General features: G+C 43.8%; 1 protein-coding gene across 8 annotated transcripts in view; it reads left to right on the plus strand.

Annotated features, from left to right (window-relative positions):
- The window catches only part of ralgapa1 (Ral GTPase activating protein catalytic subunit alpha 1), a 298072-nt gene that overhangs the window by 48992 nt on the left and 221164 nt on the right, over positions 1-27916 (plus strand). For all 8 annotated transcript variants that reach the window (XM_070879109.1, XM_070879113.1, XM_070879112.1 and 5 more), the window contains exons 4-7: positions 3479-3536; positions 4992-5035; positions 21946-22123; positions 26062-26168. In XM_070879109.1, the coding sequence (XP_070735210.1) occupies positions 3479-3536; positions 4992-5035; positions 21946-22123; positions 26062-26168 (387 nt within the window). The remainder of the gene's footprint in view (positions 1-3478; positions 3537-4991; positions 5036-21945; positions 22124-26061; positions 26169-27916) is intronic.

Below are 27916 nucleotides of genomic sequence, written 5' to 3' on the forward strand. Positions count from 1 at the left end.
CATGATTTCCCTTTCACAAATCCATGCTGACTTGGACCTATCATGTCACCTCTTTCCAAATGCACTGCTATGACATCCTTAATAATTGATTGCATCATTTTACCCACTACCGATGTCAGGCTGACCGGTCTATAATTCCCTGTTTTCTCTCTCCCTCCTTTTTTTAAAAAGTGGGGTTACATTGGCTACCCTCCACTCTATAGGAACTGATCCAGAGTCAATGGAATGTTGGAAAATGACTGTCAATGCATCCACTATTTCCAAGGCCACCTCCTTAAGTACTCTGGTATGCAGTCCATCAGGCCCTGGGGATTTATCAGCCTTCAATCCCATCAATTTCCCCAACACAATTTCCCGGCTAATAAGGATTTCCCTCAGTTCCTCCTTCTTACTAGACCCCCCGACCCCTTTTATAACCGGAAGGTTGTTTGTGTCCTCCTTCGTGAATACCGAACCAAAGTACTTGTTCAATTGGTCCGCCATTTCTTTGTTCCCCGTTATGACTTCTCTTCCTTTGAGCATCTCCCCTTATTCCACCCCTCTCATTTAAAATTCTTGTTCTCTACTACCCACCCAAGTACCATAAAAATTTTATTACCAATATTTCTTCACTACTTTCCTCCCTCTGCCTCTGCACCGAACAACTTCTCATCTGCAGTGATTACAACCACCATCTCAATTCATCATGCTCTCTCTCCTCTGAGTTCATTAGCCTCCTATCCTTCCTTAATCTCTCCCTCCATGTAAACTTCCCAATCCATATTCAGGGCCACCCCCTTGACCTTACCATTGCTACTAAAATCGTGTCAATCGCAGATAAGGCCATCTCTGACCACTTCCTCGTATCGCTCTCCACCCACATCCCCCTTCCACCCCACCGCCCCAACCCTACCTCCTTCTGTGCCTGCCCCCGGAAAAAAAAACGTCCTCATCTCTTACAACTGCATTTATGAACTCCCAACTAATCCAGCCTTTGGCCCTCCATTCACCATGATATTTCTGCAGCTACCGATCTGCTCAATCACACCCTCACCTGTGATAGCCTAGTCCCTGTTAAAACAATTACTCTCCCTCACCTAATCTTTGCTCCCTCCAGACCAATGAGCGCAGACTTGAACGGATGTGGCAGACAACTGGTTTAGCCCTTCACCGCCAGATCTGGCTGGACCACATAAAGCACTATTGGGTCCTACTATCGTTTGCCAAAATCGCTCACTATTCCAGAATCACTCTGGAATGTAAAGATAAACCCCAGTTTCTATTCTCCACTGCAAACCGCCTTTTTAAACCCCTCTCCCCAGTCTCCACCCTCACCTCTGATAATGAGTGAGGATCTCCTGGACGACTTTGTCTCTAAGATTGGGACCATCTGTTTGGCTGCCTCTGCCTCTTCCCTTCCTTCCCCTAGCTCACTGGGCCAAACTGCCTCTAAGGATCCCCCCTGCCTTGGCCCTGACCTCGCATCCTTCTCTAGCTTTTCTCCGATCTCCCCTCATGACCTTTCTGAGCTCATACTGTCCATGAGACCCACTTCCTGCCCCCTTGACCCTATTCCCACTAAACTGCTGACCACCCAACTTCCTTTTCTGGCTCCCATGTTAGCTGACATTGTTAACAGTACTCTCCTCTCAGGTACTGTCCCCCTCTCCCTCAGCTCTGCTGTCATCACCCCTCTCCTTAAAAACAACCCTCGACCCCTTCGTCCTTGCAAACTACAGCCCCATCTCCAACCTACCTTTCTTCTCAAAGTCCTTGAACGTGTTGTTGCCTCCCAAATCCGTGTCCATCTTTCCCGCAATTCCATGTTTGATCCTTCCAATCTGGATTCTGCGGCTGCCACAGTACTAAAACGGCTCTCGTCAAAGTCACAAATTACATTCTTTGTGACTGTGACAAAGGCAAACTATCCCTCCTTGTCTTTCTTGACTTGTCTGCAGCCTTTGACACGGTTGACCACTCTATCCTTCTCTAACGCCTCTCCACTGTCATTCAGCTGGGTGGGACTGCACTTATCTAACCGTAGCCAGAGAATCACCTGCAACAGCTTCTCTTGCCACCCCTGCGTCATTACCTCTGGTGTTCCCCAACGATCTATCCTCTGGCCCCTCCTATTTCTCATCTACATTTAGAGCCCCTTAGCGACATCATCTGAAAACACAGCGTCAGTTTCCATATCTACGCTGATGACACCCAGCTCTACCTCAATACCACTTCTCTTAACCCCTCCACGATCTCTAAATTATCAGACTGCTTGTCCGACATCCAATTCTGGATGAGCAGAAATTTTCTCCAGTTGAATATTGGGAAGACCAAAGCCATTGTTTTTGGTCCCCAGCACAAACTCTGTTCCCTAGCCACTGACTCCCAACCCCTCTTCAACTTCTCGCAGCTGAACCACACTGTTCGCAACCTTGGTGTCATATTTGACTCTGAAGTGAGCTTTTGACGACATATCCACAGCATAACTAAGACCGCTTATTTCCACCTTCGTAACATCGCCTGTCTCTGCCTTTGCCTCCGCGCATCCCGCTGCTGAAGCCCTCATCCATGCCTTTGTTACCTCTAGACTTGACTATTCCAATGCACTCCTGGCTGGCCTCCCACATTTTACTCTACTTAAACTAGAGGTGATCCGAAACTCGGCTGCCGGTGTCCTAACTCGCACCAAGTCCTGTTCGCCTATCATCCCTGTGCTCGCTGAATTACATTGTCTTCTGGTTAAGCAACGCCTCGATTTCAAAATTCTCAGCCTTATTTTCAAATCCCTTCATGGCCTCGCCCCTCCCTATCTCCTCCAGCCCCACAAACCCCCCTGGGATGTCTGCGCTCCTCTTGAGCATCTTCTCTCTTGAGCATCCCTGATTATAATCACTCAACCATTGGTGGTTGTGCCTTCTGTTGCCTAGGCCCCAAGCTCTGGAATTCCCTGCCTAAACCTCTCCGCCTCTCTACCTCTCTTTCCTCCTTCAAGGCGCTCCTTAAAATCTAACTCTTTGACCAAGCTTTTGGTCACCTGCGCAAATTTCTGCTCGGCAGCTCGGTGATACATTTTTTGTCTTATAATACTCCTGTGAAGCGCGTCAGGAAGTTTCACTACGTTAAAGGTGCTATATATATACAAGTTGTTGTTGTTAGCAGTGTACAAGTAGTGACGTCTTGACCCAAATTTTATCTTTTTAAATTCATTGGATGTTTCTTGTCTTGACTGAAAATGCAAAATCTTCCCCCAGGAGCAACAGGTTTTGAATCTATTTGATTCTTGCAGCTGCAATTCAGTGCTAAATTTGAACAAAACTTTCTTATATTTAAAAAAAAAGCTTCCACATCTCCCTTGCAATTTTCTTAATAAAACTGTATGCATTTTTTTGTAGAAATGTGCTAGTTGTTTTAATAGAACATTTCCTTTGTATTTCTCTTGTTATCCGTGCCGCCTTCAAAAGCAAACCTTGATCTAAATTGAAATGTCCTTGTTTTGCAGAAAATTCTGCAACACCTTCCAGAAAGAATTCAGAGCAGATGGCAGTTCCACAGCATAGGTAACTTTACAGTTCCTTAGTTAAATGTTGATTAAAACAATAAATATTTGTTTTGAAAAGTAAATATATATTTTTAATTAAGTCTTTTGCAGCTGTCATGTGCATGCAATAGCCTAAACAATGGCAATAGTAAAAACACAAATCACATCTCTTCAGCTAGTTGTAGTAAATATTTCTGTCCAAGATTTTCTAGATATAGGCCCAGAAATCCGGGTCGGCTGCTTCCCACGTGTGATCGGGTAAAAAACTTGAAAAAAAATGCGCACTTACCTTATCCTGCTACACCCACGCGAGTTCCTGGTCCTGAGGCCTCCTCTGACTGCGCGTCGCAGCGCGTGCATGTCGGGATGTGCGCAGGCCTGGAGCTGGAGTCACATGGCTCTGGGCAGCGAATCAGGTATAATATGTTCATTCATCATAATGGGAACTCCGTAAGTAGGAGTTCCCATTATTATGAATGAAAAACAGCCCTCAAAACAGACACAACCAATAAAAAATTGCAAAAATGCACAACATATTTTTATTAATTTAAATGAGTTATTTATGTATTTAAAAAATATATATATTTCCGATTTAAAAAAAAAAACATTTTATTTTAATTTTTAAAGTATGGTTTTAAATAAACTTACCGTAGTGGGGAGGGTTTTTAAACAAAATGTGTTTTTATAATTTTATTTTAAAATGTTTTTGTGTATTTTAAAACTCTTACGCCTGTAAAAGTAGACTAAGAGTTTTGAGGACATTTGCTGGGCAAGATATAGGTAAATACCGCAATCTTGCCCGTACAAATGTCCTCGCTCCTGAGATACGAAAGATCTGTCAAGCTCCAGCTTGACGAATCAGAAAAGCCAGTTTTCAGCGCGTGCGCATTGTGCGCTGAAAACCGGCTTTTGCGATGCCTTCCCGAGTCCGTAGACACTCAGTACAGACCCGAGGGGCCCCGAGTTTCTGCCCCATAATCTAGTGCTCTGACTAGTGACATCAGATCTATAAAATTGTTTAGCTGTATGCCAGTACAGAAGTCTTTATAACTGATAATTTACTGAGGGAAAATCACTTGGTGCAAAACTATTCATTTTTGTTTGTTTGTGGTACTTAAAGATTGTATATTCTAGACATCTATCGATCAAGTCTTCAACATAGGAAGTCAGTAATGTTGTGAAAAAGAAAGTAGGGCATTTGAAAAAATATATTTAAATGAATGTTCATGCATATATATTTTTAAAACTTAATAGTGCAACAATTTATAAAAAAGGTGGTCTCTCCTTTTCCTTCTGGCAATAAAATAATGCCAGAGGGTACAAAGGTCACCAAGAGTAAAACAGAGAATGCCAAGGACTTGGTTAAAGTACTTACCAAGTCTGACCGAGAGCTCATACATTTTGCCCTTAAACTGTACTGTTTTTAGTGTACTTTTTTCAGTGTTGCAAATGTTGCCTTTCTTTTGTTTTGCAGGCTTGATTTTAAAGAAACTCCTTCATGTTGGGAACTCCTTGAAGGTTTTGCATGTTTTTTTAAAAATAATTTTTTGAAGACATATTAGAAATCTCTTGAAACTCAGTGTGATTTGATGCATGTTTGTATTTATCCCATATTTGACCTTTGTGTTTGGAAGAATATTTTAATATTTTTTCAAAAGATTTGGTTATCCAAGGATTATTTCACTGTCTTCAGAGATTGGCTATTTTTATGATGTATAAAACTTGTTTTGAAATTTATATTTTAAACGAATATACATTTGATTGAGAAATAAAAACTTAATGGGAAAAGTGATCCATCCGTGGTTAGCTAAAGAAGTTAAGGAGAGTATTCGATTAAAAGAAGAGGCCTATATTTGACAACGTGCCACATAAAAGGTTACTACACAAGATAGAAGTTCACGAGGTTGAGGGTAATATATTAGCATGGATAGAGGATTGGCTAACTAACAGAAAACAGAGAGTTGGGATAAATGGTTCATTCTCTGGTTGGCAATCAGTAACTAATGGGGTGCCGCAGGGATCAGTGCTGGGATCCCAACTATTTACAATCTATATTAACGACTTGGAAGAAGGGACCGAATGTAATGTAGCCAAGTTTGCTGATGATACAAAGATGGGAGGAAAAGCAATGTGTGAGGAGGACACACAAAATCTGCAAAAGGATATAGACAGGCTAAAATTTGGCAGATGGAGTATAATGTTGGAAAGTATGAGATCATGCACTTTGGCAGGAAAAAAAAATCAAGGAGCAAGTTATTATTTAAATGGAGAAAGATTGCAAAGTGCTGCAGAAAAGCGGGACCTGGGGGGTACTTGTGCATGAAACACAAAAGGTTAGTATGCAGGTACAGCAAGTGATCAGGAAGGCCAATGGAATCTTAGCCTTTATTGCAAAGGGGATGGAGTATAAAAGCAGGGAAGTCTTGCTACAGTTATACAGGATATTGGTGAGGCCACACTTGGAAGTTTTGGTTTCCATATTTATGAAAAGATATACTTGCTTTGGAGGCAGTTCAGAGAAGGTTCACGAGATTGATTCCGGAGATAAGGGGGTTGACTTATGAGGAAAGGTTGAGTAGGTTGGGCCTCTACTCATTGGAATTGAAAAGAATGAGAGGTGATCTTATCGAAACTTATAAGATTATGAGGTGGCTTGACAAGGTGGATGCAGAGAGGATGTTTCTGCTGATGGGGGAGTCTAGAACTAGAGGGCATGATCTTAAAATAAGGGACTGCCCATTTAAAACTGAGATGAGAAATTTCTTCTCTGAGGTTTATAAATCTGTGGAATTTGCTGTCTCAGAGAGCTGGGTCACTGAATAAATTTTAAAGCAGAAATAGACAGTTTCTTAAACGATAAGGGGTTATGGGGAGCGGGCGGGGAAGTGGACCTGAGTCCATGATCGGATCAGCCATGATCGTATTGAATGGCGGAGCAGGCTCGAGGGGCCGTATGGCCTGCTCCTGTTCCTATTATGTTCTTATGTAATGTGCGAAGAATAGTAGTAAGGCTGAGGATTGGGAGAGCTTTAGAAACCAACAAAGGATGACCAAAAAATTGAGATAAAGGGAAAAAATAGACTATGAAAGAAATATGAAAACAGATTGCAAGAGTTTCTACAGGTATGTAAAAAGGAAGAGGGTAGCAAAAGAGCATTTGTCCCTGAGAGGCTGAGACAGCTGAAATTATAATGGGAAATAAGGAAATGGCAAAGACTTTAAAGAAATATTTTGTACCTGTCTTCACAGTAAAAGACACAAAAAGCATACCAAAAGTAGCGGGGAACCAAGTGGCTGTTGAGAGTGAGGAACTTAAAGTAATTAATCGCAGAAGAGAAAAAGTACTTGAGAAGCCGCCAAATCCCCTGGACCTGACGGCCCTACATCCGAGGGTTCTAAACGAGGTATCTGCAGAGATAGTGGATGCATTGGTTGTGATCTTGGAAAATTCCCTAGAATCTAGAATTATCCCAGCAGATTGGATAGTAGCAAATATAACTCTGCTATTCATGAAAGGGAAATCATGCTTGACAAATCTTCTGGAATTTTTTGAGGATGTTTCCAGTAGAGTGGACAAGGGAGAACCAGTTGATGTGGTGTATTTGGACTTTCAGAAGGCTTTCGACAAGGTATCACACGAGATTAATGTGCACAGTTAAAGCACATGGGATTGGGGGTAGTGTGCTGACGTGGAGTGAGAACTGGTTGGCAGACAGGAAGCAAAGAGTAGGAGAAAATGGGTACTTTTCAGAATGGCAGGCAGTGACTAGTAGGGTACCGCAAGGTTCTGTGCTGGGGCCCCAGCTGTTTACATTGCACATTAATGATTTAGACGACGGGATTAAATGTAGTATCTCCAAATTTGCGGATGACACTAAGTTGTGTGGCAGTGTGAGCTGCGAGGAGGATGCTATGAGGCTGCAGAGTGACTTGGATAGGTTAGGTGAGTGGGCAAATGCATGGCAGATGAAGTATAATGTGGATAAATGTGAGGTTATCCACTTTGGTGGTTAAAAACAGAGAGACAGACCATTATCTGAATGGTGACAGATTAGGAAAAGGGGAGGTGCAACGAGACCTGGGTGTCATGGTACATCAGTCATTGAAGGTTGGCATGCAGGTACAGCAGGCGGTTAAGAAAGCAAATGGCATGTTGGCCTTCATAGCGAGGGGATTTGAGTACAGGGGCAGGGAGGTGTTACTACAGTTGTACAGGGCCTTGGTGAGGCCACACCTGGAGTATTGTGTACAGTTTTGGTCTCCTAACTTGAGGAAGGACGTTCTTGCTATTGAGGGAGTGCAGCGAAGGTTCACCAGACTGATTCCCGTGATGGCGGGACTGACATATCAAGAAAGACTGGATCAACTGGGCTTGTATTCACTGGAGTTCAGAAAATTGAGAGGGGATCTCATAGAAATGTTTAAAATTCTGATGGGTTTAGACAGGTTAGATGCAGGAAGAATGTTCCCAATGTTGGGGAAGTCCAGAACCAAGGGTCACAGTCTAAGGATAAGGGGTAAGCCATTTAGGACCGAGATGAGGAGAAACTTCTTCACCCAGAGAGTGGTGAACCTGTGGAATTCTCTACCACAGAAAGTTTGGGTTGAGGCCAATTCACTAAATATATTCAAAAAGGAGTTCGATGTAGTCCTTACTACTAGGGGGATCAAGGGATATGGTGAGAAAGCAGGAATGGAGAACTGAAGTTGCATGTTCAGCCATGAATTCATTGAATGGTGATGCAGGATCGAAGGGCCGAATGGCCTACTCCTGCACCTATTTTCTATGTTTCTATGAAAAGAGGGAGAGAGAGAGAGAGAACGGGCAACTACAGGTCAGTTAGCTTAACATCAGTTGTCGGGAAAATGTTGGAGTGTATTATTAAAGAAGTGGTAACGGGGTACTTAGAAAATCTAGTATGATCAGGCAGAGTCAACATGGTTTTGTGAAAGGGAAATCGTGTCTAACAAATGTTAGTTTTTTGAGGATGTAACTAACAGGGTAGATAAAGAGGAACCAGTGGGATGTAGTATATTTGTGTTTCCAAAAGGCATTTGATAAGGTGCCACATAAAAGGTTGCTATGCAAGATGAGATGCTCATGGGGTTGGGGGTAATATATTAGCATGGATAGAGGATTGGTTAACGGACAGAAAACAGAGTAGGGATAAACAGGTCATTTTCTGGTTGACGAGCTGTAACTAGTGTTGCAAGGATCTATGCTGGACCTCAGCTATTTACAATCTATATTAATGACTTAGATGAAGGGACTGAGTGCAATGTATCCAAGCTTGCTGATGATACAAAACTGGGTGGGAAAGTAAGCTGTGAGTAGCGCACATAGAGACTGCAAAGGTATATAGGCAGGTTAAGTGTGTGGGCAATAAGGTGGCCGGTGGAGTATAATGTGAGGTTATTCACTTTGGTAGGAAGAATAGAAAAACAGAATATTGTTTATATTGTGTTCCTAACACAGATGAGGCTGTACATAGGGCGGTTAAAATAACAATGAGTCTTTAATAAGACACTCCAGAGAGAGGAACGGGCCTTAGGGGGCCGGCTTATATACAGTGCTCCCAAGGGATGCTGGGATCCCTTGGGACTTCAGGGGATGAGCTCCCTGGTGACGGAACATGGGAGTGCATGCTTTACAGATACACAACATCACTCCCTCCCCCCCTCCCCCAAAAAAGTCAAAGTGAAAATTATTTACAGGGTGAGGCGGTCGGGAACCTTTCTTTCCCTGATGGGCCGCCTCAGTACAAATGTCTGTTCTGGTGTGTTGGCTGTGCTGTTGGCCCTGTAGGCTGCTAGATGAGCCTGGGCTGTTGGGCGTGATGGGTTTGATTTCCTGGTCCGGCGTGGTGTAGTTGATCCTTTGGGTGTGTGTTGTGGGCTCGAAAAAGGTGGTGTCTGCTGTGGGTTGTTCAGGGCAGTCTGTGAACCGCAGCCGCGTTTGGTCCAGGTGCTTTCTGCAAATTTATCCATTGTCTAGTTTGACTACAAACACCCTATTCCGTTCTTTAGCTATCAGAATGCCCGCGATCCACTTGGGACCATGTCCATAGTTTAGCACATACACAGGGTCATTCAGATCAATTTCCCGTGACACAGTAGCACGAACATCGGTTACATTTTGTTGCTGCCGCCTGCTCTCTATCTGATCATGCAGGTTGGGGTGAACCAGCGAGAGTCTGGTTTTAAGTGTCCTTTTCATGAGTAGCTCCTGTGAGCGAGTGGGGTCTCGTACGGTAGCTGAGCAGTACTCGGGAGAAGCCTTCTGTGATTCGTTTAAGGCTCTTTTTGATAGTTTGTATTTCCCGCTCGGCCTGCCCATTGGAGGCTGGTTGATCCCATTGCGGGTCATGAATTCTTTACATTCGGCACTGGTGAAACATGGCCCGTTGTCACTGACCAGTCTGTCAGGCAGGCCGTGGGTGGCAAACATGGCCCTCAGGCTTTCAATGGTGGCGGTGCTTCCCGACATTATTTCACATTCAATCCATTTTGAAAAAGCATCCACCACCACCAGAAACATTTTACCAAGAAACGGGCCCGCATAGTCGACATGGATCCTCGACCATGGTCTGGAGGGCCAGGACCACAAACTTAGTGGTGTCTCTCTGGGCGCGTTGTTCAACTGAGCACATATTGCCGTACACAGGACTCTTAAGTCAGAGTCGATACCGGGCAACCACACATGGGATCTGGCTATCGCTTTCATCATTACTATACCCAGGTGTGTGCTGTGGAGATCCGAGATGAACGTCTCCCTGTCCTTTTTTGGTAGCACTACGCGGTTACCCCACAACAGGCAGTCTCCCTGAATGGACAGCTCGCCCTTTCGCCGCTGAAACGGCTTGATTGCCTCTTGCATTTCAACGGGGATGCTGGCTCAGCTCCCATGCAGTACACCGATTTTTACTAGGGACAGCAGAAGATCTTGGCTGGTCCAAGTCCTAATCTGGCGGGCCGTGACAGGTGATTGATCATTTTCAAACGCTTCCATGACCATCAACAAGTCTGCGGGCTGCACCACCATCAACAAGTTTGCAGGCTGTGCTATTTCCACCCCCGTGGTGGGTAATGGTAGCCGACTGAGAGTATCCGCACAGTGCTCGGTGCAAGGCCTGTGGCGGATGGTATAGTTTATACGCTGATAGCACGAGTGCCCACCTTTGTATGCGGGCTGAGGCATTAGTATTTATCCCCTTGTTTTCAGCGAACAGGGATGTGAGGGGCTTGTGATCGGTTTCCAGCTCAAATTTGAGGCCAAACAGGTACTGATGCATTTTCTTTACCCCGAACACACACGCTAATGCCTCTTTCTCAATCATGCTGCAGGCCCACTCGGCCTTGGACAAGCTCCTGGAAGCATAGGCGACAGGTTGCACCTTTCCCGCAACGTTAGCTTGTTGTAATACACGCCCGACTCCATACGACGACGTGTCACATGCTTGCACAAGTCTTTTACACGGGTTATACAATACAAGAAAGTAATTACTTGTTTTTTTTCCCCATACCCAGTTCTCACCTTTGCGCAATAACACATGTAGGGGCTTGTAAGGGGAAAATGGGAAGGCTTCTCCTCCCACGAGCGGGCCCACTGATACAGAGGGTCGACACTCGCCCCAGCCCACGTAGCAATTCTCGAAGTTAGCAGATAGAGACGGATGGCAAAGTATAACAGTCTTTTATTACGAACGCCCGGGAACACCTCTCATCCCAGCCGCCTCTGAGTGGAGATGCTCTCCGAACAGCAGAATCATACAACTTTTATACATTTCAAAAACCCCTCTGTTCCCTGGTAAGACCTCCCTACATCTCTAATTGGACTACCTTATCAGTGCTACTTCTCTAATTGGACTACCTTATCAGTGCTACTTTGGATTGACAGGCCAAGACCCTCATGACCACCTTAGGCCGTGACTAGAATGACTTCATTCGGTCAGAATTTGTTAATTCGCTTTGAATCTAGGGGAATCAAGGGGTATGGTGAGAAAGCAGGAATGGGGTACTGAAGTTGCATGTTCAGCCATGAACTCATTGAATGGCGGTGCAGGCTAGAAGGGCCGAATGGCCTACTCCTGCACCTATTTTCTATGTTTCTATGCCCGTGAGTCTGCTTCGAGCCTCTTCGCAAGGTCTTATCAATGTCTGTTTAGGTTCTCACATCGTATCCTGTCGGAATATTATTGAATTAATAACTTCTGGAGCCTTGGTACAAGGCCGAAGAGAGGCCTTTTACCTCCTTATGGGTCGGTGCAGGAACCAGCACTTTAACCCTTGTCCCGCTGGTACCCCTTATGCCAAATTTCTCTTACAATTCCCCCCTTTTGGCCCTTGGCTATACGCCAAGCTGGCCATATTTCCCGATAACTATCTCCCTGCAGGAAAGTTCCAGATAGGTCCATTCACCTGGGTGGCCATCTCCCAAGCTTCGGGACCTCCTGAGACCTTTCCCGCAGTTATATAAGGTAAGTCTTTCCTGTAGGACTGCTTAAATTTTCATCCCTTATGGCCTTAATCATAGTGCGTGCCCTGACGTATCGTTTGGCCTGTTTAATTCATGCACATGTTAATCCCATCATGACCATCAGAACCAGGCCCTGTATTACTACAAGTACATGTGATATTATTCTTATCCATGGATGAATTTGAATATTAAGTCCAATGTCCCACAGCTTTGAGTACCAGGGCTGATCAGCCAGCATTGCGTTAGTGTCTCTCTGTAGGTTGTCTACTTCTTCCATCAGCTGGATATACTTGATTCTGGATTCCTTGCACCAAACGTAATTGTTCCTCATTTAATTCAAATATCTGTTTGCCTTGCGGTTCCCATACCGTCTCCTTGTACCTCTCTCTGAGGATATCCGTGACTGTTCCATGGATGATTTCCGTTGTCTCAGGATGTATGTGATATCCATTTATGTCTATTTCTCCCTTGGGTCTGAAACAGAAGTTAAGGCTAATGACACAGAGGGTGACTCCTTCCCTGGTCTCAATCGTTAGGTTGGCTGCCCCCGTGCTCACGCACCACTCTCTGTTTCCTTGCGGGGCAGCGATGGTCTCGAGATCGTGTTCAAGAGGAGTGATACTCAGCATACATCCGTTTATCTGGCGGAATCTACAATCATCATTCGTGGCATACCTCGACATAAAACCACTTGGTTATTTTTATAGCAGTCGGTTATGTCAATGCCTTTGGTACTATTGTTAATTTTAATCACCCGTCTGGCAGGCTGATGGTAATGCAACCGAGTTTGGTTTCTTACTTCACCGATATTATCGATCTGGTATAAGGGGTCTCCCTGTGTTACATCATACTGTGGTATGGACAACACAAATCCGATCATATTCACCCGCCCAATAATATATCTGAATTTTGGCACCCATGCGTGACCATTCCTTCGTACCTCGCACATGTTATTCATTTTTTTTATCTAGAGTCCAATTGTTAAATATGCTGTTTTGGATCCAATTTGGTATGTCCCCATTCTGGAGTTGCTCCAAGTTATGTTGTACTTCACTTAATATCCAGGCCCCTTACCCGGAGCAAACTACCTCAGCTTGTAATTGTTTAATTATGTCGTTCCCCATTGCGTGGGTCAAATTTATTGTCTTGCATGCTTATGTAATGTATGGGCCACCCGTAACAGTTCCCCTTCCGCGCCATCTTCCAACCGCGCTTGTAGGGCTTGGTTATCCATGCCCCTCCCTGGTAAACCCCTAAAGATTTGCGTTAAGTTGTTAACCCGGTCGTCTATTGCATACAGGTCTATGGAATTAATCGTCGTAACCCCTGCCACATAACCCGTGCCTAGTGTTTCCAGTATTCCCCTTTTTGTTCGAACCTTGTTCTGTTCCCTTTCTGACATTAAATCTCAGGGTAGTGGAATCCGGGCCTTCGAGGATCCGTTGTGTCAGGTTCTGGGAAAGACTTATAGTTTCATTCCCACAGAAGCTAGGAAGAATGATATCCGTTAGATTTAGGTTAAGTAGTCGCTGACGCAGCCCAAATGATATCCTTTCTTTAGATTCTTTTATTACTAGCCCCCCTTTGGCTCCAGTCTTTATGCACGGGCTTATGGGGGGACTTGCGTGGTTGTGCTGGGAAGAGTTGTTGTCCCCAGGGTGGTTGTCGGGGCAGCGGTCGGGCTTCCGAGGGTCCCTTTGGGCATATTTGGTGTCCCAGCCAGACCTTTATTGTCATCTTTCCTCCACACTCCATCCGCCCCCCTTTTTAGGTTGTATTCCTTCTTGTTTGCGCTGCGCATGATCAATACCGGCTTCTCTGTGTTATAACCATGTCACGCTTCAGGACCTACACCTTATATTCCAGAGCCCTCCCTTGGTCTTCATTTTATGCCACTGGCCAGTTTTCCTAAACATCCTGGGGTCCCACCCCCTTTTTGCTCCGTTCTGTTCCCACCCTTCTGTTTCTTGCGGGGTGGATTTGGCTGCTTGTTTTGCAGCTTCGTCCGCCCAGGCATGAGCTTCTAGAACTGAAATTCCATCCAGTTGGATTTCTGCGCTCTTCCCCTTTTGGTCCTATGAACTTGTTCCTGTCCTCGGAATCTACTGGCGCCCATGGCATCGGCAGCCTGCTGCATTACAACCTTACTTAATACACTATACATAGCCATGCATTAAAATAAGTTCTGTCCTTGCTCCAGTCCTTGGCTACTGGGATGCATATTTCGTCAGTTAAATTAAACAAAGCCCCATAGTTTATGTAGTTGTGTCTTTCCTGCGTGTGCTATATCTCTCATAGTCCGTCTGTATTATCCAGTGCTTGCGTGGGCCTTAAGGTTCCCAGTATCATGAGTCTCCAGAGTCGAAGTAGCCACTGCGGTCCCATCTCGGTGAGTGTTTTACCTGCAAATTTTAAACAGATAGCCTGGTCGTCACCAGGTGTTAGGTTCTGGTCTATTCATCGTTTATCCATGCATGTCGAGGTCACTCTATGAAATCGGAGGTAAGGGTTAGGTTGGGCTTGTGGACTACACTTACCCACCGTGGGGTACATTGGCTCTATTGCCATAGGTGATGGTGCTATGGCTGCACACTGCATTATCCGCCTGGTCTTCCAGCTTATTTATCTTAGCTTTTAACTCTTGAATTTGTTTTGTTTGAGTATCTTTCTTTTATTTGTATCAGGCGAGTATTATTACATAGGCTAGTTCTGTTTTATTTTTATTCCGACTATCCCATTATTTCCTCTATCTGTCAGGTGAGTCTTTTTTATTCAGAAATCCAAATTAATAATGTCCAGTATAAAACAGCTGTCAATGAAAAGGTTAACTCCTTTACAGGTTTGTAAAAAGGCCTGATGTCATTACGTGACTTCGCGTAATCATCCGAAATTTTTTCCAAGTCTTTGTACCTTCAAAACTTGCTTAGAAATTAGGAATCTGTTAAAACAGCAGAAATCATTAGTAAAACCGTCGTAATAAAAGTCTTCTCATCAGGAAAGACAGCATTTTAGATTGAACTCCAATTTTTTCTTAACTTCTAATTCAAGTACTTGCCAAAGAATTTTTTTTTAATGGATTTAAAACGAGACCACACATTTTTAATAGCTATTTTGTTTACTGAAATCCAATTTTAAAATTCAGTAAGATTTTCTAATTCCCAGTTTTTTTCTTTCTGTGCTGAGTTCGCATAGCTTAGATCTTTTCTCCTAGTTATTTTCAAAATCCTCCTGCTTGTTTAGACTGTTCGGGACTTTTCTTGATAAACAACGTCCATTTTGGAAATCTTTCAAACGGCAGTGAAACTTTCTCGTAATTTAAAATCATCAATGCAGAGTGTCTTTTACCTCTTCAAATTCTTTTTTTCAATTTAGTAAGTTATGTCTTTTTCCATCGCAAACACCCTTTTTTTCAGCACCTATTTAGTACGTTACGTCTTTTTTTTTCAGATCTCCTTTCTTCAAATTAGGTTTTGTATTTTACACGGAGGGCTCGTGTCTCCGTAAATTTGTTAATTTAAAATCATCAGACAATTGAAGACATTTTTTCTTTCGTTCAATTTGCTTTCTTTCAAAGTTGCGTCTTTTTTTCATAACTAGAACAGAGTCTAGCACGTAGGCTTTGAGGGCTGCTTTTCGTTATCTCAAATGTTCCAGTTTCAAGGCCGTTACAATGTCCTTTTTTCTAAACTGCTAAAGCTTGCTGTTTTAACATTTTTTTTTCAAAAGTTCCTTTTATACCATCGCAGATAGCTCGCCACTCACCTAGGAGTTTGACCTGATCCCTGAAGGTATTTCTAGATTGTTTCCAAACTTTTAGTTTTATTCCTCCTTTTTTTTGAGAGATCAGATTTCATTTACTATTTTTTTTAGTTTCAATCCATCTCAGTATTTTGCTGTGCCTTCTCTTAATATCTCAAAATCCCAATTCAAATTTTGTAATGCCAATCTTTATTTAAAACTCTTTTTTACTAAGCTAGAAGCTTTCGCGTCAAGGTTTTACACAAAGGAAAATGGGAGCGTACTTTCCCAGCCCGCAGCCTCGAGAGACCCTCGCAGGCGTTTTTAAAAGGCATTCTTTATCTCATTCCTAGACTAAATTTATGTCTTTCAACCCAATGTAATCAATGGTTGCGTGTTTTCTGTCGACAAGTAAATGAGCATGTCAAATAAATTCTTTTTTTTTAAACCACCGGGACCATGTATTTTTTATCTTTTGCTCAACAAACCTATCCTTTGTGCATTTCCTAGCTCCGTAACTTATCATCCGAATAAATCCACACCTGCGTTTCTAACTTAAAATGTCTTAAAACTTCCCACATACAGGACAACACTACAAAGGGTTAAAAAAAACTTTCACTCTGTCTGAAAAAGTGGGTGGAGCTAAAACAAACGGACAGCTCCACTATTTTTACAAACAGGCTTTCAGACACGTGAAAAATTCATTCCGCAGTCAAAAAATCACATAAGCACTCTCACTCAAAGACAGACATTCACAGAAGTCTCTTCATGCAACAAAGCTTATTAATTGTTTGGCCGGCTCTATTTTTGGATCCATATGTCACTTAAGACAGTCACTATCAGGTTTTTTTTATGACATTACGTAGTTTCACAAGTTACAATTATTCGCCTTTTTATTAGCCGGGTTACCCACCTTACCTTGGGGAAGGTGTAGTGGTCTTGGGCATTCCCTTTAATTCGTGTTAGGTATGCAGGACGTTATCTATATATCTATATGCAGGACGTTATCTATATATCTATATGTCTTCCCTCGTCCCCGTACACGCGTACTGCCACACTTCCAGGTCAATATGTCTCGTCCCTGCGCCGTGCGCTCGTACCGCTTTGGGTCAATAGACCTTCCCCTATATCTTGCCTTGCATCGTACCCTCGCACTGCCGCGCTACCTACACGCGCGTGTCTTAGGGTGTACCTTTGAGCCCCTTCCCCTTCCGCCCTTAGATCGTCCTTGTCCTCCGACTCCATCCCTCCGGGACTCATTACAGATGGTTCTTTGTACAGATATCCTTCCCTTGTGGTTTACAATGCCACAGCTCTAACATGAAGGTGGTAAATTAAAACATACTCACCCCAACAGCTGGGTCATTGTTCCGTTTGGTAAGTCCGTACCCTGCTCGCAGTGCCAAATGTAAGGGGAAAATGGGAAGGCTTCTCCTCCCACGAGCGGGCCCACTGATACAGAAGGTCGACGCTCGCCCCAACCCACGTAGCAATTCTCGAAGTTAGCAGACAGAGACAGATGGCAAAGTATAACGATCTTTTATTACAAACGTCCGGGAACACCTCTCATCACAGCCGCCAGCTCTTACAGGGCTCTAAAAGGGTGCTTAACCCCGGTAGGAAGTTAACAAAATAGTTGAGGAGTCCCAGGAACGACCGCAGCTCTGTGACGTTCTGGGCGCGTTCCTGATAGCCTCTGTCTTGGCGCCTGTGGGCCAAATGCCGTCCGCCGCGATCTTTCTCCCCAAAAACTCCGCTTCTGTTGCCATGAAGAAGCATTTCGACCTCTTCAGCCGTAGCCCTACGCGATCCAGTCGCTGGAGGACCTCCTCCAGATTTTGTAGGTGCTCGGCGAAGTCTCGACCAGTGAGAAATATGTCGTCCTGAAAGACCACCGTGTGTGGTACCGACTTGAGTAGGCTCTCTATGTTTCTCTGGAAGATCGCTGCAGCCGACCGAATTCCAAACGGGCATCTGTTGTAGATGAATAGTCCCTTGTGCGTGTTGATGCAAGTGAGGCCCTTCGAAGACGCCTCCATCTCCTGCGTCATATAGGCCGAAGTCAGGTCGAGCTTGGTGAACATCTTGCCTCCTGTCAGCGTCGCAAATAGGTCGTCTGCCTTAAGTAGCAGGTATTGGTCCTGTAGCGAGAAATAATTAATAGTTACTTTATAATCGCTGCAAATCCTGACCGTACCATCACTTTTGAGTACTGGAACAATCGGGCTGGCCCACTCGCTGAATTCCACTGGGGAGATGATGCCCTCGCGTTGCAGCCTGTCCAGCTCGATTTCCACTCTCTCCCTTATCATGTGAGGTACCGCTCGCGCCTTATGGTGAATGGGTCGTGCCTCTGGGACCATGTGGATCTGCACCTTCGCCCCGGAAAAGTTTCCAATGCCTGGCTCAAAAAGGGAAGGAAATTTGTTAAGAACATGGGAACATGAGGCCTCATCGACATGTGATAGCGCTCGGATGTCATCCCAGTTCCAGCGGATTTTTCCCAGCCAGCTCCTTCCAAGCAGTGTGGGGCCACCGCCCGGGACAATCCAGAGTGGCAGTTCGGGCACCCTGTCCTCGTAGGTGACCTTGACCATGGTGCTGTCCAGGACAGTGATAAGCTCTTTGGTGTACGTTCTCAGTTTCGTGTGGATGGGGCTTGGGGCTGGTCTGAATGCCTTGTTGCACCACAGTCTCTCAAACATCTTTTTACTCATGATGGATTGGCTAGCGCCAGTGTCCAGTTCTATGGCTACAGGTAAGCCATTCAATTTTACGTTTAGCATTATAGGTGGATATTTCGTTGCAAATGTGTGCACCCCGTGTACTTCAGCATCTGCTTTCTCTGAGGCTCGAAATTGCTTTGATCCACCATGGACCGATATTCCTCTGCCACGTGGTGGTTAGCAGGTTTTGCAGAGCTTGCAGCTCGTTTGCAAGCTCGCTGGAGGTGCCCCATTGTTCCACAGCTCTTGGAAACATACCCTTTGAAGCGGTATGAATAGGCTGAATGGAAGCCTCCACAACGCCAACATGGTGTGAATTGCTTTGCATGTTCATCCTTTGTTGGGGACTCTGAGTCATCTGGGTCACCTAAGGCCTGCTGGCAGTTGCAGAATCGTGGGTTCTGTCCTGTACATTTCTGCTCGCAAACACAATTCCAGTTAATTTATGAACATTACTAGCACTTGTGTGCTGAGAGATTTGTTTGGTGTTATCATTGGTGGACATAATCGTCTGTGCTATCGCAATGGCCTTACTGTGGGTCGGTGTCTCTACAGTCAAAAGTTTTTGTAGGATGGTCTCGTGGCCAATGCCCAGTACAAAAAAGTCTGTGAGCATTTGCTCCAGGTAGCCATCAAACTCACATTGTCCTGCAAGTCGCCTTAGCTCGGTGACGTAGCTCGCCACTTCCTGACCTTCAGATCGTTGGCACGTGTAGAACCGATACCTCACCATCAGCACGCTCTCCCTCTGGTTAAGATGCTCCCGAACCAGTGTACACAGTTCCTCATACGACTTATTTGTGGGTTTCACCGGAGCCAGAAGATTCTTCATGAGGCTGTAGGTTGGTGCCCCGCAGACCGTGAGGAGGACCGCTCTCCTTTTTGCAGCGCTTCCTTCTCCGTCCAGCTGGTTGGCTACAAAGTACTGGTCTAGCCGTTCGACATAGGCTTCCCAGTCCTCAACCTCCGAGAACTTCTCCAGGATGTCCACGGTTTGCTGCATCTTTGCGTTGGATTCGTATTCTCGTCGCCAGTTGTTGTGTTCCTAACACAGATGAGGCTGCACAAAGGGAGGTTAAAGTAACAGTAACCTCAGTCTTTCATAAGACACTCCTGAGGGAGGAACAGGCCTTAGGGGGCCGGCTTTTATACAGTGCTCCCAAGGGATGCTGGGATCCCTTGGGACTTCAGGGGATGAGCATGGGAGTGGTGGTGGAACATGGGAGTGCATGCTTTACAGATACACAACAGTTTAAATGGTGAGAAACTATTAAATATTGGTGTTCAGAGATTTAGGTGTGTTTGTAAAGTTAGCATGCAGGTACAGCAAGCAATTAGGAAAGCAAATGGCTTGTTGGCCTTTATTGCAAAGGGGTTGTAGTCCAAGAATAAGGAAGTCTTACTATAATTGTACAGGGCTTTGGTGAGACCACACCTGGAATATTGTGCACAGTTTTGGTCTACTTATCTGAGAAAGGACATACATACCTTCGAGGCGGTGCAACGAAGGTTCACTCGATTGATCCCTGGGATGAGAGTATTGTCCTGTGAGGGGAGATTGAGTAGATTGGGCCTATACTCTCTGGAGTTTAGAAGAATGAAAGGTGATCTCATTGAAACATATAAGATTGAGGGGGAATTGACAGGGTAGATGCTGGGAGGTTGTTTACCTGGCTGGAGAGTCTAGAACTAGGAGGCATAGTCTCAGGATAAGGGGTCAGCCATTTAAAACTGAGATGAGGAGGGATTTCTTCACTTGAAGGGTTGTGAATCTTTGGAATTCTCTACCCCAAAGGGCTATGGGTGGTGAGTCATTGAATATAATCAAGGCTGAGATAGATAGATTTTTGGACTCTAGAGGAATCCAGGGTTATGGGAATCAGGCAGGAAAGTGTGGTTAATGTTGAAGATCAGCCATGATCTCATTGAATGATGGTGCAGGTTTGAAGGGCCGTATGGCCTGCCCCTGCTCCTAATTCTTGTGTTCTTAAAAGCCATAATATTATGCACCTTTGAGATGTTCAGTCCTTTAAATTGTACTTTAAACACTGAAAACCTTTCATGAGTTGCATGCGCAACACTTGGGGCTCAATTTTCCCCAGTGATTTGTGCCATTTTTTTGGCGAAGGACACTTTTTTTGGCCTAAGTTTATTAAAAAAAAAACAGTTTCCCCAATCAATTTGTACCAGCTAGTTAGTTAGTTACGATTTTTTTAGGTACGTTTTTTTTTCAGCCAAAGGGGGCGTAAGCTGCCACCCGCTCCAATTCTGGCCATTTAGGAAAGTTTGACCAGATGAGAGTTACTCCAGTTTTTCGGCCAGCGTATGTGTAGAAAAACCTTCTGGAGATTTAAGGAAATCGCGCAAGTAAGTGTAGCAGAAGAGGTAAGAGAGAGGGTTACTGTGGCAACCCGATCTTTTTGTCGCCGATCAAGGCTCCAGCCCCAAAACTAAAGGACAGATTAGGTTGCACCAAAATGAAGAAATGCAATGGGGAAACAGAACATTTTTCTTTGGTGCACTTGGGCCACAAAAAAACAGGCGTAACTCTTAAAGTACGCCAAAAAAAAGCTTTCAGGAAAATTGAGCCCTCTGTTTAGCATTATTTTTTTCAACCGTTAATTGTGCTATTAAATTTTATTAGTTAAGTAAGGAATTAAGTGTTTAAATAAAAATGTAAAACAATTTTCATACCTGTTACTTTTAAAGTTAGGTGCGGGGACCGGGAGGGAGGAGGCCATTCGGCCTGAGATTGGTGCGGGGACTCGGACCAGGAGACCGTTCGGCCTGGGATAGGTGCGGGGGTGCGGACCGGGAGACCACTCGGCCAGGGCGGGGAAGCGGACCTGGAGGCCATTTGCCCAGGGCTATGGGCGGGGAAGTGGATCGGGAGGTCATTCGGCCAGGGGCAGGGGAGCTGAGCGTGAGCCCCTTTGGCCTGGGATAGGAACGAGGATCGGCATGGGGGGGGGGGGGGGGGGGACTTTAATAATTTAATGGAGGTAAGTTGCTGCAATGTATTTTAATGTGTTTGTGAAGTTGCTGCAATGTATTTTAAGGTGCTTGTGCAGGTTGCGAGCTGGCTGTTATGTTTCACTTTCCAGCCTCCGCCCGCATTGTGTCCCTGGTTACTGTGGCAACCCGATCTTTTTGTCGCAGATGAAGGCTCCAGCCCCAAAACTAAAGGACAGATTATGTTGCACCAAAATGAAGAAATGCAATGGGGAAACAGAACATTTTTCTTTGGCGCACTTGGGCCACAAAAAAACGGGCATAACTCTTCAAGTACGCCAAAAAAAAGCTTTCAGGAAAATTGAGTTTTCTGTTTAGCTTTATTTTTTTCAACCGTTAATTGTGCTATTAAATTTTATTAGTTAAGTAAGGAATTAAGTGCTTAAATAAAAATGTAAAACAATTTTCATACCTGTTATTTTTAAATTTGTAATTTGAATTTTTTGAAAATTGCATTAATATTCTATCCATTTCAGATTCGTAGAGAAGGTGTGCGTCTCTTTTTGTTGTGGATGCAAGCACTCCAGCAAAATTGCACTGAAGAACAGCTACTGATTTTTGCCTGCCTTATCCCTGGCTTCCCACCTCTGCCATCAGAGCAGGGGCCTCGAACACTCGACAATCTGATTAACTCTCCACTTCATCTTCAAGATAGTAAGAACTGTGTATTTTCTATGTTGGCCTTTCACTAGTGTCCTGAAATTTGCCTTTCCCCACCACCTTATTGTTGAACAGTACTGATAGTTGTAAATGTCATGCACCAATCATACCAAATGCAATTATGCTTTCAATTCTAATGTAATTGCACTATAAGTATCTATTGACTGTAAAATAAAACAGCTTAACAATTCTTATTTGATCTCGTTGCACCCAAGTGTTAATCAGTCTACCTTTTGATCATGCAATGTTGTAGTAAAACTGCAAATCGGAAAGGGAGAACTATTTTCAAATACCATTTTTAAAGACTCATCCAACATCAGTTTACATAGAATCAGCTCCGCTGATCAGCTCTGCTGGGCAGGCCACATTGTCCGCATGCCAGACACGAGACTCCCAAAGCAAGCACTCTACTCGGAACTCCTTCATGACAAATGAACCAAAGGTGGACAGAGGAAATGTTACAAGGACACCCTCAAAGCCTCCCTGCTAAAGTGCAACATCCCCACCAACACCTGGGAGTCCCTGGCCAAAGACCGCCCTAAGTGGAGGAAGTGCATTTGGGAGGACGCTGAGCACCTCGAATCTCATCGCCGATTGCATGCAGAAGACCAGCACAGGTCTTCTGCATGCAAACCTGCGGCAAACCTGTCCCACCCTCCTTTACCCTCAACAACTGTCTGTCCCACCTGTGGCAGGGACTGTGGCTATTGTATTGGGCTGTTCAGCCACCTCAGGACTCATTCTAAGAGTGGAAGCAAGTCTTCCTCGATTCCAAGGGACTGCCTATGATGACATAGACTTGCATAGAATATACAGCAGAGAAACAGACCATTTGGCCTCACCAGTCCATGCCAGCGTTTCTTGACCACTCTAGCCTCCTCCCATCCTTCCTCATCTAACTCTATCAACATAACCTTCTGTTCCCTTCTCCCTCATATACTTACCGAGCATCCCTTAATGCATCATACTATTAGTCTCAACTACTCCCTGTGGTAACAAGTTCTCGCCACTCTTTGGGTAAAGATGTTTCTTCTGAATTCACTATTTGATTTTTCAGTGACTATCTTGACTTGGTGCCCTCTAGTTTTCTTCTTCCACACAAGTGGCAACACTCCCTCTCTGTGCCTACTCTTATCAATCTTATCAAAATCTTTCATAATTTTGAAGATCTCCCTTGGGTCACTCCTCAGCCTGTTATGTAATAGATTTAAAATTTAGAAATCCATTTAATGTTGTAAATCTGAAACTACTGGCATGTGTATATTTAGGCGTAGTCTCCAAAGAACTAAACTGTTATCAGAAAAATAAACTCTTAGGAATTATTTGTACAGTTCCAGGGGATTGCACCAAGAAATGCTTTTATCAGACTAATTGCAGTAGTATAAGTAGCAAGTGTGGTGTGTTTTAATACAACTTAAATTTCTTATTCCTGAGGTCGCTAAGTGAGTTTAAATGAAAATTGCTATCGCTATGTACTGTTGCTGCAAATTAACTCCATTTGATGGTAATTATTTAGCTCATTTAAAAATTCAATTGTTTTGTGTACTGTGATCATTTGTAATCATTCTATACAAACCATTCAGTGCTATCCAACAAAATACTTGACCTGGCAAATTACATGAATAACTTCTTCCAATTGGCCAGTGCCAGCATTGGAAATCCACAGGGACACAATGTGTCAAATATCTTGTTATATGATGGCATGACTCAAGCTGTAACAAGATCCCCATGATATATGAACTGAATATTGTGATCCTCGCACGTGAGCTTGCATTCACTACTACAATCTACCGATAGATGGAATAATTAATACTTTGATGATACAAGGCTAGGTACCAATTATTAAAGTGTCTTATTTTACAGTCAGCAACTGAATGTATAGATTATAGTAAACCTCATCTAACTTTATAACGTAATTTCAATGTAACAAACAGAACTCACCACACTGTCACTGTTATTGAGCTAATTAATTTATTTTGATCCACCCTTTCACTCAATCAGACCAAGGCTATGAGCCTAGTCATCCTTGGGGCCTTGTCTGCTTCTTTCTACAGTTCTTGCCAGCTAACCGTGAACATGTGCTTGTTCTTTCTTTTGTCCTTTAGCTGGGCTAGAAGTTGGCTATTTGACCCTCTTTTTGACTGGGGGTCAGTCAGTGAAGCTGCCAATTAAATTGTCTAATGTTAACACACACACTCACACACATTTTTGAAATGAATAAGGTTATCCTAATACAAAGCTCCTGAATGGCCTTCAGTTGTCTGATCTCTAAACACAGCAATTATTCCACAGATTGATGTGTCTGGATTGGCTCGAATATACAACTTTATCTTCCCTCTCACACCGCACCACCCCGAAGCCCTGGCTGCAAATTTGATTGTAAACCTTTGTGAATTTAAACTAAGTTAAAACCATATCCTGATTCTCCTACGACAAGATAGTTGAAAATCCCAAGTGCAACAATTACTTCTGACAGTCTCTCAGAACTATACTAAATCTCACATTTTGATCTAAGAAAACAACTAAGCATCTATTTATGGGATGAGAATTAAAGGAAAGGTGTTTAGGATTTGTTTTGGCTTGCCCCATAATTTCACCATAAAATGAACTTCTGGAATTTAACATCTCTTGTGACGGAAGACGGTGGTGTTTTCATTACGTTTCATTATGCTTTCTCCTCTCACTGGCAGGTCAATAATGGAGACAAATCAAAATATCTAAATAAATGTTGAAAAATAACAGAGCTTCATCAACAGAATAGAAATAATACAGACTCTAGTGCACATTGCCCTCGCCCTGAACTCTCATCTTTCTCTAGTTTCTCTCCTATTTTTCCCCATATGCCCTCTCACAGCTCATCTTGTTCATGAGTCCTCCTGTTTCCTCGACCCTATTTCCACCAAACCGCTGACCACCAAACTTCTCTTCCTGGCCCCCCCTGTTACTTGATATTGTAAATGGTTCTCTTTCCTCTGGAGTCCACCAAGGATTTATCCTTGGGGCCCCCTCCTATTTCTCATCTGCATCATCGGAAAACACAACATCAGGTTCCACATGTACGCTGATAACACCCAGCTCTACTGTACCACCACCACCTCCCTCGACCCTTCTACTGTCTCTAATTTGTTGCACTGCTTGTCCGACATCCAGTACTGGATGAGCAGAAATTTCCTCCCAATAAGTATTAGGAAGACCGAAACCATTGTCTTTGGTCCCTGCCACAGCTTCCATTCTCTAGCCACCGTCTCCATCCCTCTCCCTGGCGACTGCCTGAAGCTGAACTAGACCGTTCGCAGTCTTGGTGTCGTATTTGACCCCGAGATGAGCTTCCGACCACATCTGCTTCGTTGCCAAGATCACCTACTTCCACCACCGTAACATCGACCGACTCCGCCCCTGTCTCAGCTCGTCTACTGCTGAAACCCTCTTACACGCCTTTGTTACCTCTAGATTTGACTATTCCAATGCTTTCTTCCACTCTCCATAAACTTCATCTCATCCGAAAACTCAGCTGCTCATAACCTAGCTAGCACCAAGTCCTGTTCACCCATAACCCCTGTGCTCGCTGAGCTACATTGGCTCCCAGTCCGGCAGTGTCTCAATTTAAAAATTCTCGCCCTTGTTTTCAAATCCATCCGTTGCCTTGATCGAAGGGGGAAACAAAGAAACGCCACATATTACTTATTCATTGATCATAGTATCGAGCCAGATAGGAATGTATGTGGTGTACTCACTGCTGTTAGTATCATGGTAAATAAACCAGTACAAAAAGAGAGATGTTAAACTTGTGTTTTAAAGGACAGATTTGTGTCAGTGAGAATTTGAGAGGATTATCGTCTTGTCTATAAATAAAATATATTCTATATTTAAATATACACAGTATAATGTTTTTGGCACATGATCAGTGTTGTATTTTTATATTTACCTGACAGCTCAAGTCACTCCAGAAGAAATCACTCCCCTTGTAGCCCCACAATCTGGAGACAAAGGACAAGATGATCTTACAAGCTACTTTCTTGACGCACTGCTAAAATATATGGTAATCCAGGTAGACGCTTTATTGTACTAACCCTACTAAACCCTGTTAATTAAGTCTAATTATTCTACTACTAAACTAACAACTACTGTATTTTTATCAATATTGCATAGAATTATTTTTAATAATTTTCTTGGTTTCCTCTTTAAATGTCAGATAGAGAAGCTATCGGTAGGCAAATTGATCCCAGACCTCTGCCAATATTGGTCATAATCTCACTTTACGGCATACCTACAGTTTTCTTTCCAGTTCATTAAGCCAGTGGTTCTCAAACTTTTTGTACGCTGACCACTCTTGAGGAATTCATGTCCCCTGTGTCATGCTAGCCTCTTCCCCTCCCCCTTGAAGAAACAATATTTATGCATAATTAATGTTAGTGTAGATATAATTCAGAATACTTCAGCAGTTTTATCACTTTCAGCTGTTTAATTCTGCACACTTAACGCTTTTGTGTTTTTAATATAAAGTCCAATAATATTAGAACTCATTAGCCAATAAGTTCCTCATATCTGCTTCTGCTCCTGCTTCGCTGGCATTACTTTGCCAGAAGTGCAGTGGAAAGCAGTTTACATGAAGTAACGTCCGCGAAGCTTGAGCAGATATAAGGAATCTCCTGGCCACCATGACAGTATAAGCAACTTCACTGAAAGGAAAACTGTGGGACCCCTTTTGCAGGTTGGAGATGCAAGCTGGGAGAAGGATGAACAATCCTCTGTGTATACAGAACTAGAATGAATCTGTGGGCAGTTTGTTTCAGGGTGGAACTGGGGGTAATGAATCATTGGTTTGATTTGGAGGTGGTAAAATACAAGCGTAATTTTCTTTGTGGAAACTTAAGAACGTAGGAGTGCGGATGCTATTATAAATTTATTTCTCAGAATTAAAATGGTGCCAGGCAAGCAACAACATGAAATCCAAGCAGGGCAAAACAAACTTTCCAGCAAGGTGCAGAGCATTGGGCAATAAAATGAGTTTTGAAGCAGAGACGAGTTTTTAAAGGAGGGTATTTAATGATTCCCTCTGAACATTACAGGGAATCGGGATCATGAGGCCTTTTGATGCAGAGGTAAAAGAAACCAGTCGCTCCACAAAGCTACAGGTCATGGGGCAAAGAGCCTTTAACAGATTTTTTGAAGCAAAGTCTGGAGTGGGAGCAGCGATTTGCTGCTATATTTCTATTTATCTATGGGAGCAGGGCTCATTTGAAAATAAATTTATGCTGCACAAAGGTTTAGATCAGAAGGAAAAATGAAATAAACCCATTTAAACGGAGGAGTATTGAAAAGACCTGTTAACTGCAATTGTTTGCAGAGGATGCCCGAGTTGCGGAGAGAGATGCATCAGGAGCCAGCCTGTCAGAGTTGAGGGGAGGGCTATAGTGCTACCAATGGAAAAAATACATGGTTGCAGGCATTACCTGTTAGTGAATTACAGCTAACTTCTTCCTTGTGTTTCCCCCCCCCCCGGCCTGATCCTGATAACGTCATCGCACCCGAGGACCTCTGCATTAAGTAAACGTAGAGATCTTAAAATTTCTGTTTAATAACCAGGCTGTTAATGGGTTTCTGTTAAACTTGTATTTATGATGGGAGATGGGTTTTTTTTGGTTGGAGAGAGAGAGAGAGTCAGTGCTTTGCGCTGCTAATACTCACCTAGGGCTGGATTTTCCAGTCCTTTGCATTCTGGGTTTCACCCCGGAGCGGTGTGAAAGGCAGCAGTGAGGTCTCCAGTTCCCCGCCGCGAACCTCCGG

The sequence above is a fragment of the Pristiophorus japonicus genome, chromosome 4 (genome assembly GCF_044704955.1).
Source record: "Pristiophorus japonicus isolate sPriJap1 chromosome 4, sPriJap1.hap1, whole genome shotgun sequence".
Lineage (NCBI taxonomy): Eukaryota > Metazoa > Chordata > Chondrichthyes > Pristiophoridae > Pristiophorus > Pristiophorus japonicus.